The sequence below is a fragment of the Tachysurus vachellii genome, chromosome 14 (assembly GCF_030014155.1).
Source record: "Tachysurus vachellii isolate PV-2020 chromosome 14, HZAU_Pvac_v1, whole genome shotgun sequence".
NCBI lineage: Eukaryota > Metazoa > Chordata > Actinopteri > Siluriformes > Bagridae > Tachysurus > Tachysurus vachellii.
In genome coordinates, this window is record NC_083473.1 from 2,643,472 (window position 1) to 2,660,971 (window position 17,500).

The 17,500-nt window shown below is 43.4% G+C and overlaps 1 protein-coding gene across 1 annotated transcript in view; it reads left to right on the forward strand.

The window, feature by feature from the left end:
- khdrbs3 (KH domain containing, RNA binding, signal transduction associated 3) overlaps nt 1-17,500 on the forward strand; it is a 119,262-nt gene that overhangs the window by 47,821 nt on the left and 53,941 nt on the right. The window contains exon 2 of the mRNA XM_060887308.1: nt 7,215-7,333. Coding sequence (XP_060743291.1) covers nt 7,215-7,333 — 119 coding nt within the window. The remainder of the gene's footprint in view (nt 1-7,214; nt 7,334-17,500) is intronic.

The window sequence follows — 17,500 nt, forward strand, 5'->3', positions numbered from 1 at the left end:
TGTTGCTAAGCAACTAGTAACATTCTAACACACATTGTTTTACGCTGTACACAATCAGCACGGCAATGTGGAGTTAACACACTAAAGCTCTTGACCTGTATGTGTTTGATATTTGTGCCGACGCGACGTGATTGGCTGATTGAACGACTTCATGAATATGTAATGTGTTCCTGTTAGAGTATTAGGCGAGCGCTCAGGCAGTAAATAACGCCAGCGACTGTTCATGACCGAGAGAAAACAAGATGTTTCTGAGACACCAAGAAATTGATTTTGGTTAAAACCAAGATTTGCATTTTTCTTTCTTTTCTTCTGGAAAATGAAACGCCTCGGGGTCTGAAATGATGGGAATTATTTTATACAGTAAATAAACAATTGTTTTCTTTTCTCTCCACACGTCTAAAGAAAGACGAGCAACGTCAGGTGCAGCATACGATGATTCTTCCAACACAGTAAAAAAAAAAAAAAAGAAAGAAAGTCAGAGGAGACGAATGAGTGCACCATTCGTCCTTCAGCCCGAGCGGCTGTATTTGTCAGGCAGGCTGTCGAGCGTGTCCGGTGTGTGTAGACGTGTGACACGCCTTTTGTTTACTCTGATTTCAGCGCTTTAACCCTGAGAGGCTGTCAAGGGGCTTCGACACGGTGGGCAACACTGTTCATTTTTCCTTCACTTTTATTCCCTTTAAGCTGATGAAGGACACCAGCTACAGAAATAAATATCACTGCTGTAACGATTTTGCTTTAATTATTATTAAGGTTTTTGTCAAATAAATAAATTAATAAATGTCTTTAGCTTTTTAAAAATGAAAATCACCGTTTTGTTTTTTTTTTTCTTTTTTGTCGAGAAGTTCTTAAAAACTACTCCGATTAAAGAGCAGCGCTTAACTTTATCTCACTCGACTGAATGAGGAAATAATTGATGAATTGTAAGTACAATGTATTTTATTCAGCTTGTATGGAAAATGAGGCGTCGTTCAGTTAATGACAGATCTTTTATTATCCATGGAATGAAGAAAAATAATGCTTTCAAATGGTTGTGATGTCATTTTCCTGAGCTGTGAGCGAGAGATGAAATGGACCTGGTATCACAGAGACACTGAATACACTGGAGATTCCTGCCTGCAGTCTGGAAACCAGCTCCAGCTCACGTCTTAAACCTTGAGAATAAAAACAACAAAATTGGCTTTGGAATATTCTGGAACAGGGAGTAGAAAGTGGTGGTCAGCTGTCAGGGACTGTACCAAACCTGGCTCGAACCTGATGTGTTTTCTTACTTCATTCGCTTTAGTTAGACATGTACAGTATGACCTCAGCAGTTATGTTAAGACCAGCACCAAAATTGTCAGCATGAGATCAACTGAAAAAGACCTCCTGACCAAGAGTATCCCAGAAAGATCTCCTGAATGTAACCTTCTCAATGAGACCTCCTGAACTTGACCACCTGAAAAGAACCCCCAGAATCAGATCTGATCTTAAACATCTCAACGAGACCTCCTGAATGAAACCTCCTGAACTTGACCTCCGGAAAGAGATATCCCGAATGAGCCCTTCTGGCCCGAGAGCCATTCCTCTGAACCCCTTGGTTTCCCCCCAAACCCCAATATAGAATCTATACAAGAAACATTTTTTAAGATGTAACAGTTACATTTTTCTGAACCTGGAGGACTTGACAGTATCAGCATTGATGTCTTTGGCTCTTTCAGAGCTGTTCTTATCAGGTCTTAATATTGCTTATCCTACAGTGGCCCTTCGACCAGATGAAGCTATTCTGTATGTAGACAAGGAACCTTTAAAGGTCCTTGTGTAAAACCCTGCAATTAAAGTCTCTGCTTTTAGAGAGGTTGTAGAAAGCAGGTTGGCTAGAAAGCTGTTCTCCACACCAAGTACCCTGGAGCTGCTGGGACATGTTGACATGTTGACATGGACTTTGGAACTGAGAGAGACCTTTTAAAGCTGAAATGTCCATGTTCTTGTTGGCATCCTTTCAGAAGTGCGTCTTGTTTCGGTGAACCTGTTCTTGGCAGGTTTCGTGAAGCGCTCCAGTCGGGTTCCTCTTTCCTCCGGCTCTCTTGGGAGTGGGAAGTGAAATTAGAGGAGTTAATGGACCATCTCACCCCAACCCCCCTTTCACCACCTCCACCAACTCATCCTCCTTCTTCACTCTGTCAAACTACATTCCTTTACATCTGACCAGCTTTATGAATTATGAATAAAAGCTCCAGTCCAAATCGTAGAGCCCTCTTTTTCCCCTGAGCGATGATATCCGACGCCGGCACATGCACGCAGGACAGAATTCCCTGCGGAATTCCGATATGTCTCTGCGTGTGTTTCCGAGCTGTAAATACGGCTTTAATGTGTTGTGACTACAGGACAGTAATGTGGCTCTGCTCTAGTCCCATCAAACGTGAGCTCTGGTGGCTGAGATACACCCCCAACACAGATGTTTACGAGTTCGCTAATAGTTAGCATCAGGATCGCTGCAGGATGGAGACTCAGTGCGCTAGCTGAGAAGACTGTAAACACACTGGAGGCTTACGCTTCACTTCAGCAGATGTGTTCATAGACATTTATCACTGTTTAATGTGGGTTTATTAGATTTTGCTTCCCTCTGGATTTATTTCCATTAACACGCCTTCTTTCGAGAAAGTGTGTTGATTTTAGTACCAGCTGCAAAAGACAGAACCATGTTGCTTTGATCCAGTGAAAGATTTCTGAATTTCCCTTTGTTCTAGGTGGTCAGATTACACAGCCTGCAGGCTCATGTGAACTACTAATGAACACAATTTCTCAAACATGAAGTGATATGCGGTAGCCTAGTGGCTAAGGTGTTGGACAACTGATCGGAAAGGTTGTGAGTTAAAATCCCTGGTCCACTGCTTGGCCTTTGAGCACTGCTTGGCCCTTAACGCTCAGTTGTATAAAATGTATGTTATTCTGGATTGTTTCCCTTTGGTTGATTGTAAACTCTGAGTAAACAGAATCCTGGGTTCTGTGTGTTGAGGTTTCACACTGCTCATCCTTTACCTGGGAATAATAATGAATTCAAGCCTTGCTGAGAAGGGGGCACGGTGGCTTAGTGGGTAGCACGTTCGCCTCACACCTCCAGGGTTGGGGGTTCGATTCCCACCTCCACCTTGTGTGTGTGGAGTTTGCATGTTCTCCCCGTGCCTCGGGGGTTTCCTCCGGGTACTCCGGTTTCCTCCCCCGGTCCAAAGACATGCATGGTAGGTTGATCGGCATCTCTGGAAAAAATTGTCCGTAGTGTGTGATTGCGTGAGTGAATGAGAGTGTGTGTGTGTGCCCTGTGATGGGTTGGCACTCCGTCCAGGGTGTATCCTGCCTTGATGCCCGATGACGCCTGAGATAGTCACAGGCTCCCCGTGACCTGAGGTAGTTCGGATAAGTGGTAGAAATGTGAATCTAGAAAATGAGTGAGAATCATTACGGATGTCTTCTTGCAAGATTACCTAGCAGACACGCGTCTGGAAATATAATCCCGTCCCAGCAGTGCATTAGACCGACTGGATTCTTCTACGGGAAAATTAGAGAGCAAGACACTTTCTGGAAATGCAGCTTTTATAGCCAAGCTTTATTTTTTAGAATCAATCTGTAAGAGCATGCAGAACAATTAGAGTTCAGGAGTCAGTCCAGGCGAGATTTATCCAGCTAGTGTACGTCAGTCTGATCGAACACCATGGAAAGGACATGGACGTGAAGAATAAAGTGATATGAAGCAGGCTGTGACTTTTCTACCGTCTCTGTTCTACATTCTGGAAAGCTCTGGTGGAACAGCGAGGCGTGGGGATGATGGAGAGAGCTGTTTTCATGTACAGTAGGTCAGGAGCGGAGACGGGTGTTTGATTTCATCCCCGCTGGCGCAGGAATCGTTACACGAGCCGTCCTTCACTGCTGGAACCTGAAATGAGACGAGCAGTGAAGCGTGGAGCTGGGACACTCGCTTTAACTAGCACACAAAGACACGGAGACAGACAGAGACAGGAACAACTGAACTTTTAGCTTTCAGGTACAGCACATGGTTTAGTATAAATGCTAATTGTGTGTTTTCAGTGAGGGAGATTATGAGGTTATGAGATTATGAGGTAGTGGGTAGTGGTACTGAAGGCTAGAGACATTAGAAAGATGCAGAACAAAGGACACGACTTTGACCTTCAGAATGTCTCTCTCTCTCTCTGTCTCTCTCTATCTCTCTGTCTGTCTCTCTCTCTCTCTCTCTCTCTCTCTCTTTCTCACTCTCTCTCTCTCTCTCTCTCTACCTCTCTTTCTCTCTCTCTCTCTCTCTACCTCTCTCTTTCTCACTCTCTCTCTCTCTTTCTCACTCTCTCTCTCTTTCTTCCTCTCTCTCTCTCTCTACCTCTCTCTTTCTCTACCTCTCTCTCTCTCTACCTCTCTTTCTCACTCTCTTTCTCTCTCTCTCTCTCTCTCTCTCTCTCTCTCTCTCTCTCTCTCTCTCTCTCTCTCTCTCTCTCTCTCTCTCTCTCTCTCTCTCTCTCTCTCTTTCTTCCTCTCTCTCTCTCTCTCTCTCTCTCTCTCTCTCTCTCTCTCTCTCTCTCTCTCTCTCTCTCTCTCTCTCTCTCTCTCTCTCTCTCTCTCTCTCTCTCTCTCTCTCTCTCTCTCTCTCTCTCTCTCTCTCTCTCTCTCTCTCTCTCTCTCTCTCTCCCTGATGTCCGAGTGCTAATCGAGGGCTGGAGATTTCCAGGAAGCATTGTTTAGCAGGCAGTTGGCTACATCCTACACTGTAAGCACCAATTAGTCCATCACGTTTTATTTTCTCCCAAACTCCACTTTCGTGAGATTTGCTATAAGAAATCTCTTACACAGCATTTATGCTGCGGCGCCTGGGGAGCAGTTGGGGGGGGTTCGGTGCCTTGCTCAAGGGCACCTCAGTCGTGGTATTGCCGGCCAGAGACTCGAACCCACAACCTTAGGGTTAGGAGTCAGACTCTCTAACCATTAGGCCACGACTTCCCAATACTCTAACTCTAGCAGATGAGCTAACTAAAAGATGCTATATAACTAAATAAAAAAGCAAAGCCAATAAATAAACAAAATCAGCCAATAGTAAACAACTTATAATAGCAACTTAGTAAACATAAACCTAATTATCATCTGACGCTTGATTCACTTTGTGAATTTTAGTTTTATTTATCGTTTTTCTGTAAGAGGAAGAGTTTGATAAATCATGCACAAGGGTTCAGTTTTGCGTCCTGTGTCCTGGAATAATTTCGACATTAAAATGTTGTAAGCTCCCATGTGTTTCAGTTCACAGGCTATTATTAATAAGCTTTTTCATATTTAAATTGTTTATCAGCACCTCATTAAGTCTTCATGAGGTGTTATTTTTCCACAGAAGTGTTAGACGTGTTAGACCTGGTCCTTCTGCTATCGTCTCGCTGATCTGCTAGGACTTCGTTTCCTGCCAGCTCATCACTCTTCACTTCTCACTTGGACCTTATTATTAGATCTTCACTGGAGATCAATATATAATATGGCACGCTTTCAATTGAAGCAGTGTGTTCTTGATTAGCTGAGTGAAATGCATCGGCCAGAACCTGGGCTTTGTGTTTGCGTCAGGAGAAACATCAGCGGTCGATCGTGGGGACGTAAAGTTCTGCTCTCAGGCTCGTGTTTTTCATGGTCAAAGTGCTGTAGATGATCAGGACTCGATTTTACTTTGCTGTCGCTGTCGTCTATCGAGATGGTTGGCAGCTTCGTGGATATCCAGTACACCAATACACTCTTCATTTTGAACAGATAACGTTCCTACTGTTCCCATGAGAACAGCATTAGTGGGAGGAGTTACGTCCATGGCGCATCGTGATATAGATGTGAAGCTTAAGCACGAGGCCACACCTACTTTGCGTTTAAATACAGATGTTCTGAGCATTAGATAGATGCAGATACAGAAAGATGCATTGTGCATCAGAAGTGGTACCAAAAAATTTCTTTGTACCTAAATTCAGTAATATTAGTACCATGGTTTTAAAAATAGACATCCCTAATGAGTTGGGGGTCAGAGCTCAGGGTCAGCCATGATACAGCAGAGAGGGTTAAGGGCCAAACAGTGGCAGCTTGGTAGTGCTATGGCTTGACCCCTGATCCTCTAATCAACAATATACACAACACTGTACTGTATACACAACACAACACAACACAAAACAAGGCTGTCGTTTTAAACAAGTTCACTTTGGCATGACAGGAATGGGGAAGTCGTGGCCTAATGGTTAGAGAGTCTGACTCCTAACCCTAAGGTTGTGGGTTCGAGTCTCGGGCCGGCCACGACTGAGGTGCCCTTGAGCAAGGCACCAAAACCCTACAACTGCTCCCCGGGCACTGCAGCATAAATGGCTGCCCACTGCTTTGGGTGTGTGTTCACGGTGTGTGTGTTCACTGCTGTGTGTGTGTGTGCACTTTGGATGGGTTAAATGCAGAGAACGAATTCTGATCACGGGTCACCGTACTTAGCCGAATGTCACGTCACTTTTTTGAAAAGAAGAGAGACTGGAGCATAGCATCTGTTTATAATGTAAATAAAGAAAAACTTGTTTTGTTCCTCTACGTTAATGTAAGAATAACTGGATAAAAACTATGACCCAGATCTTCACTGTAATGGTTTCCAAACCGCTGTGGAATAAGACGAATAAATCGGCTCAGGATGCGCGCTGTATCACACCACCTCATGTGGATGATTACTGCTAATGATCCGATGAGCGTTTCATCGCGTTGCAGTTAAACGTACAGTAAAGAGACGAACGGACGGATCAGAGAGACAGGATGTTCTTCAGCAGTGTAGTAATGCAGCAGTGGGGTTTAAGAGAAGGAGGCAGCTTCGAGACGATCCACGGCTCACGTTTCCTCAACCTCTCACTGACACACTCGTTCTGTCTCCACTTCCAGAAATAACCCTGGGAGATACCTATCAGATGCAATTAGAAGCGCATCCAATTAAATTACAGCGTGACTGAGAGAGCTTATTTCACAGCTGAGCGAGCAGCTAAAACAGAGTCAGCGTGACTGACACCCAGGGAACGCACAGAGCCGCGCTTTCAGCTCGTCTAACGGCCAAACGCGTGCCGATCTACATCCATTGTCTGCTAATTGTGTTCGCAGACTTACTGTCTGATTTCCTGCTTCTGACTGATGAACTGACTCATTCTCCTGTCTCCGTCTCTCTCTATTTCTGTCCTTCTACATTTCAGAGATCGAAAAGGTTCAGAAAGGCGAGGAGAAAGAGGACGAGAAGTTCATCGACGTCGTCATAAACAAGAACATGAAACTGGGTCAGAAAGTGCTGATTCCCGTCAAACAGTTTCCCAAAGTGAGTGCTACTTATCTATTTGTGCCGAGAAAAATAGAAATAAATAAATATTTCATGGACTGTGAATTTTTATTTTATTTTATTTTATTTTATTTTTGTCCTAAAGCTCTACTTTAAAAGCGATGATCAGATAGTTAACGGACAGTTTGTGGCACTGAGCCACACTGTTAAATAACTGGTGTTAATAATCTTGCTAATCACGATCATGCTAATAATTTTAGGTTTGCCAAAGAGTTTTTGATTGGCCTCCTGGTTTTAAGATATTTCAGTCCTTCAGGTGTTCAGACATTTTTTAACATGCTGCTTTAAACATTCATCAACAATTCGACTCTTTGGTTCAACAATTTGAGTGATTCTTGATTCGGATCTTTAATTCTTCTAGGAGTCAGCTCTCTGAGTCTCTAGTTGGATCTTCAAATTGATTAATTGAGTTGACTCTTCGAGTTGACTCTTTGATTTGATTCTTTTGAGTTTTCCTTTACAAATTGATTATTTTAAATAATATAGCAAAAACTTTGCCCTCAACCTTTTGGAGAGTTCTGGACGTGTCCTTGTTCAGGCGCTCGGCTTGTTTATCTCAGAGCTGAAGAGAGATGGGAGGAGAGGAGAGGAGAGGAGAGGAAGAGAGGAGAAGAGAGGAGAGGAGAGGAAAGGAGGAGAGGAGGGGAGAGGAGAGGATAGGAGAGGAAAAGAGGAGAGAGGAGAGGAAAGGAAAGGAGAGGAGAGGAGAGGAGGGGAGGGGAGAGGAGAGGAGAGGAGAGGAGAGGAAAGGAGGAGAGAGGAGAGGAAAGGATGAGAGATAAGAGGAAAGGATGAGAGATGAGAGGAAAGGATGAGAGATGAGAGGAGAGGAGGGGAGAGGAGAGGATAGGAGAGGAAAAGAGAGAGGAGAGGAAAGGAGAGGAAAGGAGGAGAGGAGGGGAGGGGAGAGGAGAGGAGAGGAGAGGAAAGGAGGAGAGAGGAGAGGAAAGGATGAGAGATGAGAGGAAAGGATGAGAGATGAGAGGAAAGGATGAGAGATGAGAGGAGAGGAGAGGAGAGGAGAGGAGAGGAGAGGAGAAGAAAGGAGGAGAGAGGAGAGGAAAGGATGAGAGGAGGGGAGAGGAGAGGAAAGGAGGAGAGGAAAGGAGGAGAGGAGAGGAGAGGAAAGGAAGATAGGAGAAGAGAGGAGAGGAGAGGAAAGGAGGAGAGGAGGGGAGAGGAGAGGATAGGAGAGGAAAAGAGGAGAGAGGAGAGGAAAGGATGAGAGATGAGAGGAAAGGATGAGAGATGAGAGGAGAGGAAAGGAAGAGAAGAGAAGAGAGGAGAGAAGAGGAAAGGAGGAGGGGAGAGGAGAGGAGAGGAAAGGAGGAGAGAGGAGAGGAAAGGATGAGAGAGGAGAGGAGAGGAAAGGAGGAGAGGAGTTGATTTGATTCTTTGAGTTTACTCTCTGAGGTGTATCACTGAGATGACTCTTTGATGTGACTCTCTGAATTGAATTTTTAAATTTGTATTTCTGAAATGACTCTCTGAGTCGATTCTTTAAGTTAACTCTCTGGGTTGTCTTTTTGATGTGTATTTCTGAGATGACTCTTTGAGTTGACTCTGACTCTTGATTTGTCTCTTTGAGTTGTCTTTAATATGATTTTTGAGACGTCTTTAATTGAAACAGTCTTTGGCTCTTTAGGTGGACTTAAGAGTAAAAAGGTCTTTGAATTAAATCATCTGAGCCTCATAATGTGTCATAATTCTTATGATGTAATGAAACTGTTTCCATGGAAACAACTTTACAACATATGAGCTGATACTCAGTACTGAAACAGACAGAAGTCCCATCACTATCTCTACAGTAATAAGAATATTTTCTTGAGGTGTGTGTGTGTGTGTGTGTGTGTGTGTGTGTGTGTGTGTTTCTGTGAACATTCTGGAGATTTAAAACATTATTTCACATTTCATTATTTCCGAATATTGTATAAACGTTATTTTTGGAATGTTACAGTGCAGGATTTTTGCAAAGAATTCTGTGACGAAAATGTTCTCTTTGCTATGTGTGTGTGTGTGTGTGTGTGTGTGTGTGTGTGTGTGTGTGTGTGTGTGTGTGTGTGTGTGTGTATTCCCATCAGCCCCAGCGTCTCATCTCATTTGGCGTCTCTGTGTTCTCCACACTGGCGCATAATGAGATTCTTTGTTTGTTCGGGTCTCTAATCTGCACATGTTGTCATAGAGGGAACAGGAGCGAAAGCCAGAGCCCATAAACCAGTTTAAATAAAAACACACAACAAAAACAAAATAAGCTAAAAGACAGAGCAGGTGTGACTGTTCACCACATGTAATCCTGTTTATCACACACACACACACACACACACACACACACACACACAGAGAGAGAGAGAAAAAGAGAGAGAAAAGTTACTAAATTGGAGATTAAATTAATTGAGACCATTTATATAATTACTCATCTCTTTTATTTCATTTATAAATTGATTATTTTAAATAATATAGCAAAAACCTGCCCTCATCCTTCTCAAGAGTTCTGGACGTGTCCTTGTTCCGGTCGCTTGGCTCGTTTATCTAAGAGCTGAAGAGAGATGAGAGGAAAGGATGAGAGATGAGAGGAGAGGAGAGGAGAGGAGAGGAGGAGAGGAGAGGAGAGGAGGAGACAAGAGGAGAGGAGAGGAAAAGAAAGGATGAGAGAGGAGAGGAAAGGAGGAGAGCAGAGGAGAGGAAAGGAGGAGAGGAGAGGAGAGAAAGAGAGGAAAGGAAGAGAGCAGAACAGAGGAGGAGAGGACAGGAGGAGAGGATTGGTGAGGAGGACAACAGAGAAGAGGAGGAGACAAGAGGATAGGAGAGCATGAGAGAGGAAAGGAAGAGAGAAGAGGAAAGGAAGAGAGGAGAGCATGAGAGAGGAGAGGAAAAGAGGAGATCAGAGGAGCAGACAAGAGGAGAGGAAAGGAAGAGAGGAGCGGAGAGGAGAGGAGAGGAAAGAAGAGGAGAGGAAAAAAGGAGAGGAGAGGAAAGGAGAAAAGAGGAAAGGAGAGGAGAAGAGAGGAGAGGAGAGGAGAGGAAGAGAGCAGAAGAGATGAGGAGAGTAGAGGAGGAGAGCACAAGAGAGGAGAGGAGAGGAGAGGGGGATAGAGGAGGAGAGAAGAGGAAAAGAAAGTCCTTCCTTGCTGCAGCTGCGCTCTGTTTTTATTGGTTTAGAGAAGTGGATTTGTTTGAGCAGGATTGGAAATGAACGACACACTCAGGGTGCCATCGGTAATGAAGTGTGTATCTCCCATTTATTAACACAGCACGTAAGAGCAAGATGAGAAAACGTTCACGTTCATCTCCTGGTTCCTCTGACGGGATCTGATCTGATCACATGGTCATCGTCCTGCTTTACACTTCAGTGAAGAAGGCAGAGAAAGTGTTGTGTTGTAATAAAACACAAGATAAACGACGATCCAGTGACAGACTGTTTCTGTATCAGTGTCTCTCTGCTATGAAGAACAGAACAGAACAACAAATGATGAATGGAGATTTTTATCAAATCGGCAAAATGTAATAAAATCACACGTGACTCGTTTTTTTTTTACTTGTCGTCAGTTTCTCGTGGCTGTTAAAAGTTAAGGTTGAGGAAACAGTACAGAGAGGAGGACAAAGAGGTCAGTTAAAGACACCATGAACCATGTGAGAAATAAATGAGAGCACGAAGCTTCGGCCAAATATGGAATTTATCAAACGAGGATCAGCTGCAGCCAATCAGCAGAAACGATGAAGAAGAGATTTGAGGGAAAAAGTACTGAGAGTGTGAGGAGCGTGAAGGACGAGTGGGGAACGAACCAGGATGGATGTCGCACTGTTCCACAAACACAAAGTGACAATGATAAAAAAACATAAAACGTTCTTAACTGCTAAATCATACAACATTATCTCAGGCTACCGTATATCAGTATACCTCAGCCAGCATGATTTATCTCAGACTATCTCAGATTAGCTCAAGGAGAGTGATTTATCTTAGACCATGTTAGACTATCTAAAAATCCCTCAGGCTGTCGTATCCTAGACTTCTGTATATCTCTAATTATCTCAGATTATTTCAGACCATCAGAGTATCTCAGACAGAGTGATCTATCTCAGACCATTTTAAACTATCTCATATTTCATTTCAGATGAAGATATCAAGAGTGATTGGTTTTGAAATAATATAAGATTATCTCAGACTGTCTCATATTATCTCAGATCATCACAGACCATCTCAGACAATATTGTATTATCTCAAGCCATCTCAGCCCATTTTGATTGATAACTATCTTGTTGTATCTCATATCATCTGACTATCAGAGCATCTCAGACAGCGTGATCTATCTCAGACCATTTTAAACTATCTCATATTATTTCATTTCATCTCAGATATCAAGAGTGATTGGTTTTGAAATAATGTAAGATTATCTCAGACCATCACAGACCATCTCAGCCCATTTTGTTTGATAACTCAAATTTGTTTGATAACTATCTTGTTGTATCTCATATCATCTGACTATCAGAGTATCTCAGATTTTTCTCAGACCATCTCAGATCATCACAAACCATATCCGACTATCTCAGGTTATTTCTCTAACCATCCAGGATGGACTCAGACTGTGACTTCCACTTTGCTAGCCTCTCTGCTCGAAGCTCATCTCTTGCTCTGAGCTCATTCAGGCTCAGCGTGGCGGCGTGTTGAGTGACGATAAGCCTGTCAGTAAGCTAATCCGCTCTGGGCATTCACATCTCCACCTGTCCGCATCACCGTTAAATAAATGATTGTGTGACAGCTTCCGTAAACGAAGACGTCTTAGAGAACGAGACTCGTAATGACCGGACACTCGTGGTCAGCCAGAACGATTTATCTTCAGCCGAGCAGGAAGACTAATCCGGCCAGATTCCTCTCCACATGATGCTGAAACAAATCCCCCTCCGCCCGCTAATACTCTCCACCAGCCAGCCGTGGAAGACAAATTCAATTTGTGCCGTGTGACAGCAGGGGGGAGTGACGGAGTGATCCTGTTGCTCCCATGCGCCTCTTTTATATGAGCCACGATTCGGGGTCAGGAGGATCAAAAGCAGCCACTTTGGTTCCACATCTGACGGCTTAATTCATCTTCAGAGAGCACGGCATCGTAGAACAACACAAAACCCTCCTGCTTCGCTTTGCTAACTCAGAGTGATTCGATTTACAAAACGTTCATTCATTTTGTATGAATTGAATGTCCTCAAATAAAAAAAAGTCCTTCTCTAGGGTTCTTTAGCCTTCTGCTGAACAGGAACTTTCAATGGTTCCACCTCAACCGAGACGTCTTTGGCATCTAAAGTTTGCTTATTGGAACTCTGTGTTACATTGATTTATTTTATATTTTATTCATGAAATTAAGAAATTGGGGCACGGTGGCTTAGTGGTTAGCACGTTCGCCTCACACCTCCAGGGTTGGGGGTTCGATTCCCGCCTCCGCCTTGTGTGTGTGGAGTTTTGCATGTTCTCCCCGTGCCTCGGGGGTTTCCTCCGTGTACTCCGGTTTCCTCCCCCGGTCCAAAGACATGCATGGTAGGTTGATTGGCATCTCTGGAAAATTGTCCGTAGTGTGTGAGTGTGTGAGTGAATGAGAGTGTGTGTGTGTGCCCTGTGATGGGTTGGCACTCCGTCCAGGGTGTATCCTGCCTTGATGCCCGATGACGCCTGAGATAGGCACAGGCTCCCCGTGACCCGAGGTAGTTCGGATAAGCGGTAGAAAATGAATGAATGAAATTAAGAAATTCATAAGATTATTGTTTGTAATCTTTCAGTAAATATTATTTTTCCTGTGACTTGAGGCAGACCGAACCTCCTCGCTGCCGCTCTCCCAGCTGAAAAGGAGCTTTATTAGCTAGTTTTTGTTCACGTGTGATTGAGCTCCAGAAAAAAAGCTCATTAAGCGCCGTGTATTTTCTTCAGTCGCTAGACGACGATTCTGTTTCATCTTGTTTGTGGTTTGTCGTCTCGTCGGGATTCAGACGTGTGCTTTTGAAGAGTCGCTCTGCCAAGCCCGGAGGATTCAGGAGAGGTTTCAGGAAACAAGTGGCAAAAAGAGTCAGGAATAAATATTTATGATGAGAGAAATCCAGCAGAGATCCAGAGTAACGGCGTGACAGGATGAGTGCCATCGATGTTTACAACAACAACAGCAGAGAACTGATCACCCCATAATGTCACCACAGCACCATGACTTACCTCAGGTGTAACATCTCAGGTGTACAGTAACATCATCTCAGGTGTAACATCTCAGGTGTAACATCATCTCAGGTGTAACATCATCTCAGGTGTAACATCATCTCAGGTGTAACATCTCAGGTGTAACATCATCTCAGGTGTAACATCTCAGGTGTAAAATATCAGGTGTAACATCATCTCAGGTGTAACATCATCTCAGGTGTAACATCTCAGGTGTACAGTAACATCATCTCAGGTGTAACATCTCAGGTGTAACATCATCTCAGGTGTAACATCTCAGGTGTAACATCATCTCAGGTGTAACATCTCAGGTGTAAAATATCAGGTGTAACATCATCTCAGGTGTAACATCATCTCAGGTGTAACATCTCAGGTGTAAAATATCAGGTGTAACATCATCTCAGGTGTAACATCATCTCATGTGTAACATCATCTCAGGTGTAACATCTCAGGTGTATCATCTCAGGTGTAACATCATCTCAGGTGTAACATCTCAAGTGTATCATCTCAGGTGTAACATCATCTCAGGTGTAACATCTCAGGTGTATCATCTCAGGTGTATCATCTCAGGTGTAACATTGTCACAGGTGTAACATCATCTCAGGTGGTACATCATCTGAGGTGTAACATCATCTGAGGTGTAACATCATCACAGGTGTAACATCATCTCAGGTGTAACATCATCTGAGGTGTAACATCATCTCAGGTGTAACATCATCTCAGGTGTAACATCATCTCAGGTGTAACATCATCTCAGGTGGTACATCATCTGAGGTGTAACATCATCTGAGGTGTAACATCATCACAGGTGTAACATCATCACAGGTGTAACATCATCTCAGGTGTAACATCATCTGAGGTGTAACATCGTCTGGAAAATTGTCCGTAGTGTGTGAGTGTGTGAGTGAATGAGAGTGTGTGTGTGTGCCCTGTGATGGGTTGGCACTCCGTCCAGGGTGTATCCTGCCTTGATGCCCGATGACGCCTGAGATAGGCACAGGCTCCCCGTGACCCGAGGTAGTTCGGATAAGCGGTAGAAAATGAATGAATGAAATTAAGAAATTCATAAGATTATTGTTTGTAATCTTTCAGTAAATATTATTTTTCCTGTGACTTGAGGCAGACCGAACCTCCTCGCTGCCGCTCTCCCAGCTGAAAAGGAGCTTTATTAGCTAGTTTTTGTTCACGTGTGATTGAGCTCCAGAAAAAAAGCTCATTAAGCGCCGTGTATTTTCTTCAGTCGCTAGACGACGATTCTGTTTCATCTTGTTTGTGGTTTGTCGTCTCGTCGGGATTCAGACGTGTGCTTTTGAAGAGTCGCTCTGCCAAGCCCGGAGGATTCAGGAGAGGTTTCAGGAAACAAGTGGCAAAAAGAGTCAGGAATAAATATTTATGATGAGAGAAATCCAGCAGAGATCCAGAGTAACGGCGTGACAGGATGAGTGCCATCGATGTTTACAACAACAACAGCAGAGAACTGATCACCCCATAATGTCACCACAGCACCATGACTTACCTCAGGTGTAACATCTCAGGTGTACAGTAACATCATCTCAGGTGTAACATCTCAGGTGTAACATCATCTCAGGTGTAACATCTCAGGTGTAACATCATCTCAGGTGTAACATCTCAGGTGTAACATCATCTCAGGTGTAACATCTCAGGTGTAACATCATCTCAGGTGTAACATCTCAGGTGTAAAATATCAGGTGTAACATCATCTCAGGTGTAACATCATCTCAGGTGTAACATCTCAGGTGTACAGTAACATCATCTCAGGTGTAACATCTCAGGTGTAACATCATCTCAGGTGTAACATCTCAGGTGTAACATCATCTCAGGTGTAACATCTCAGGTGTAAAATATCAGGTGTAACATCATCTCAGGTGTAACATCATCTCAGGTGTAACATCTCAGGTGTAAAATATCAGGTGTAACATCATCTCAGGTGTAACATCATCTCATGTGTAACATCATCTCAGGTGTAACATCTCAGGTGTATCATCTCAGGTGTAACATCATCTCAGGTGTAACATCTCAAGTGTATCATCTCAGGTGTAACATCATCTCAGGTGTAACATCTCAGGTGTATCATCTCAGGTGTATCATCTCAGGTGTAACATTGTCACAGGTGTAACATCATCTCAGGTGGTACATCATCTGAGGTGTAACATCATCTGAGGTGTAACATCATCACAGGTGTAACATCATCACAGGTGTAACATCATCTCAGGTGTAACATCATCTGAGGTGTAACATCATCTCAGGTGTAACATCATCTCAGGTGTAACATCATCTCAGGTGTAACATCATCTCAGGTGGTACATCATCTGAGGTGTAACATCATCTGAGGTGTAACATCATCACAGGTGTAACATCATCACAGGTGTAACATCATCTCAGGTGTAACATCATCTGAGGTGTAACATCATCTCAGGTGTAACATCATCTCAGGTGTAACATCATCACAGGTGTAACGTCATCTCAGGTGTAACATCATCTCAGGTGTAACATCTCAGGTGTAACATCATCTCAGGTGCAACATCATCTCAGGTGTAACATCTCAGGTGTAACATCATCTCAGGTGTAACATCATCTCAGGTGTAACATCTCAGGTGTAACATCATCTCAGGTGTAACATCTCAGGTGCAACATCATCTCAGGTGTAACATCATCTCAGGTGTAACATCTCAGGTGTAACATCATCTCAGGTGTAACATCATCTCAGGTGTAACATCATCTCAGGTGTAACATCTCAGGTGTAACATCATCTCAGGTGTAACATCTCAGGCGTAACATCATCTCAGGTGTAACATCTCAGGTGTAACATCTCAGGTGTAACATCATCTCAGGTGTAACATCTCAGGTGTAACATCTCAGGTGTAACATCATCTCAGGTGGTACATCATCTGAGGTGTAACATCATCTGAGGTGTAACATCATCACAGGTGTAACATCATCTGAGGTGGTACATCATCTGAGGTGTAACATCATCTGAGGTGTAACATCATCTGAGGTGTAACATCATCACAGGTGTAACGTCATCTCAGGTGTAACATCATCCCAGGTGTAACATCTCAGGTGTAACATCATCTCAGGTGTAACATCATCCCAGGTGTAACATCTCAGGCGTAACATCATCTCAGGTGTAACATCTGACAATAAAATACACCATACAATTATAGGATTGGTTTACATTCACATTTAATGATGAGCTACCATGATGTTACAGCCTTCCTTCTTTTTTATATTAAATTTAAATACTATTACAAAACTATACAGTTGTCAGCTACACAAGTGCACAATGCACAACTACAAACAAGTTATATGGTACAAACAGAATGAGGAGAATAGAGAGTCGCCTAAAATTTTGTCTCTTTCACAGTGTGTGTGTGTGTGTGTGTGTGTGTGTGTGTGTGTGTGTGTGTGTGTGATGAAAAATTAAGCACCACGAGTGCAACCTTTTTCTCAGCTGACTAAAAATGGAGAAAAGAGAGAGAGAGAGAGAGAGAGAGGCAGGAAGACTCAGGTCATGTGACATCTCTCCTGTAGGGACACGATGGGGACACACTGCTACTCCACACCACAGACAGAATGAGGCTTATTAAAGTTCGGTCCCTTCACTGCGAGCTCTCAGACACAAACCTGCTTTATTCTCAGAGCCATTGAGGGACATTTATTCTGTCTCGTCTGCATCTCTGTGGGACATCAGCTCAGTGCTCACGTCACACATGTGAAAAGCATGGCCTATAAATGTGTTACTGCCACACACACACACACACACACACACACACACACACATAATTCACAACTATCTTCTTATGTAATATATTCCCCAGTGCAGGAGGATGTACAGGCAGGTGGTGAGTGAGTGAGTTATTTAACTCATTTTATGTTAGATAAAATGCTAAAGATCAGAATTTGACTGGATTGTAAAACAAACAGAAACAAGCTCAGCT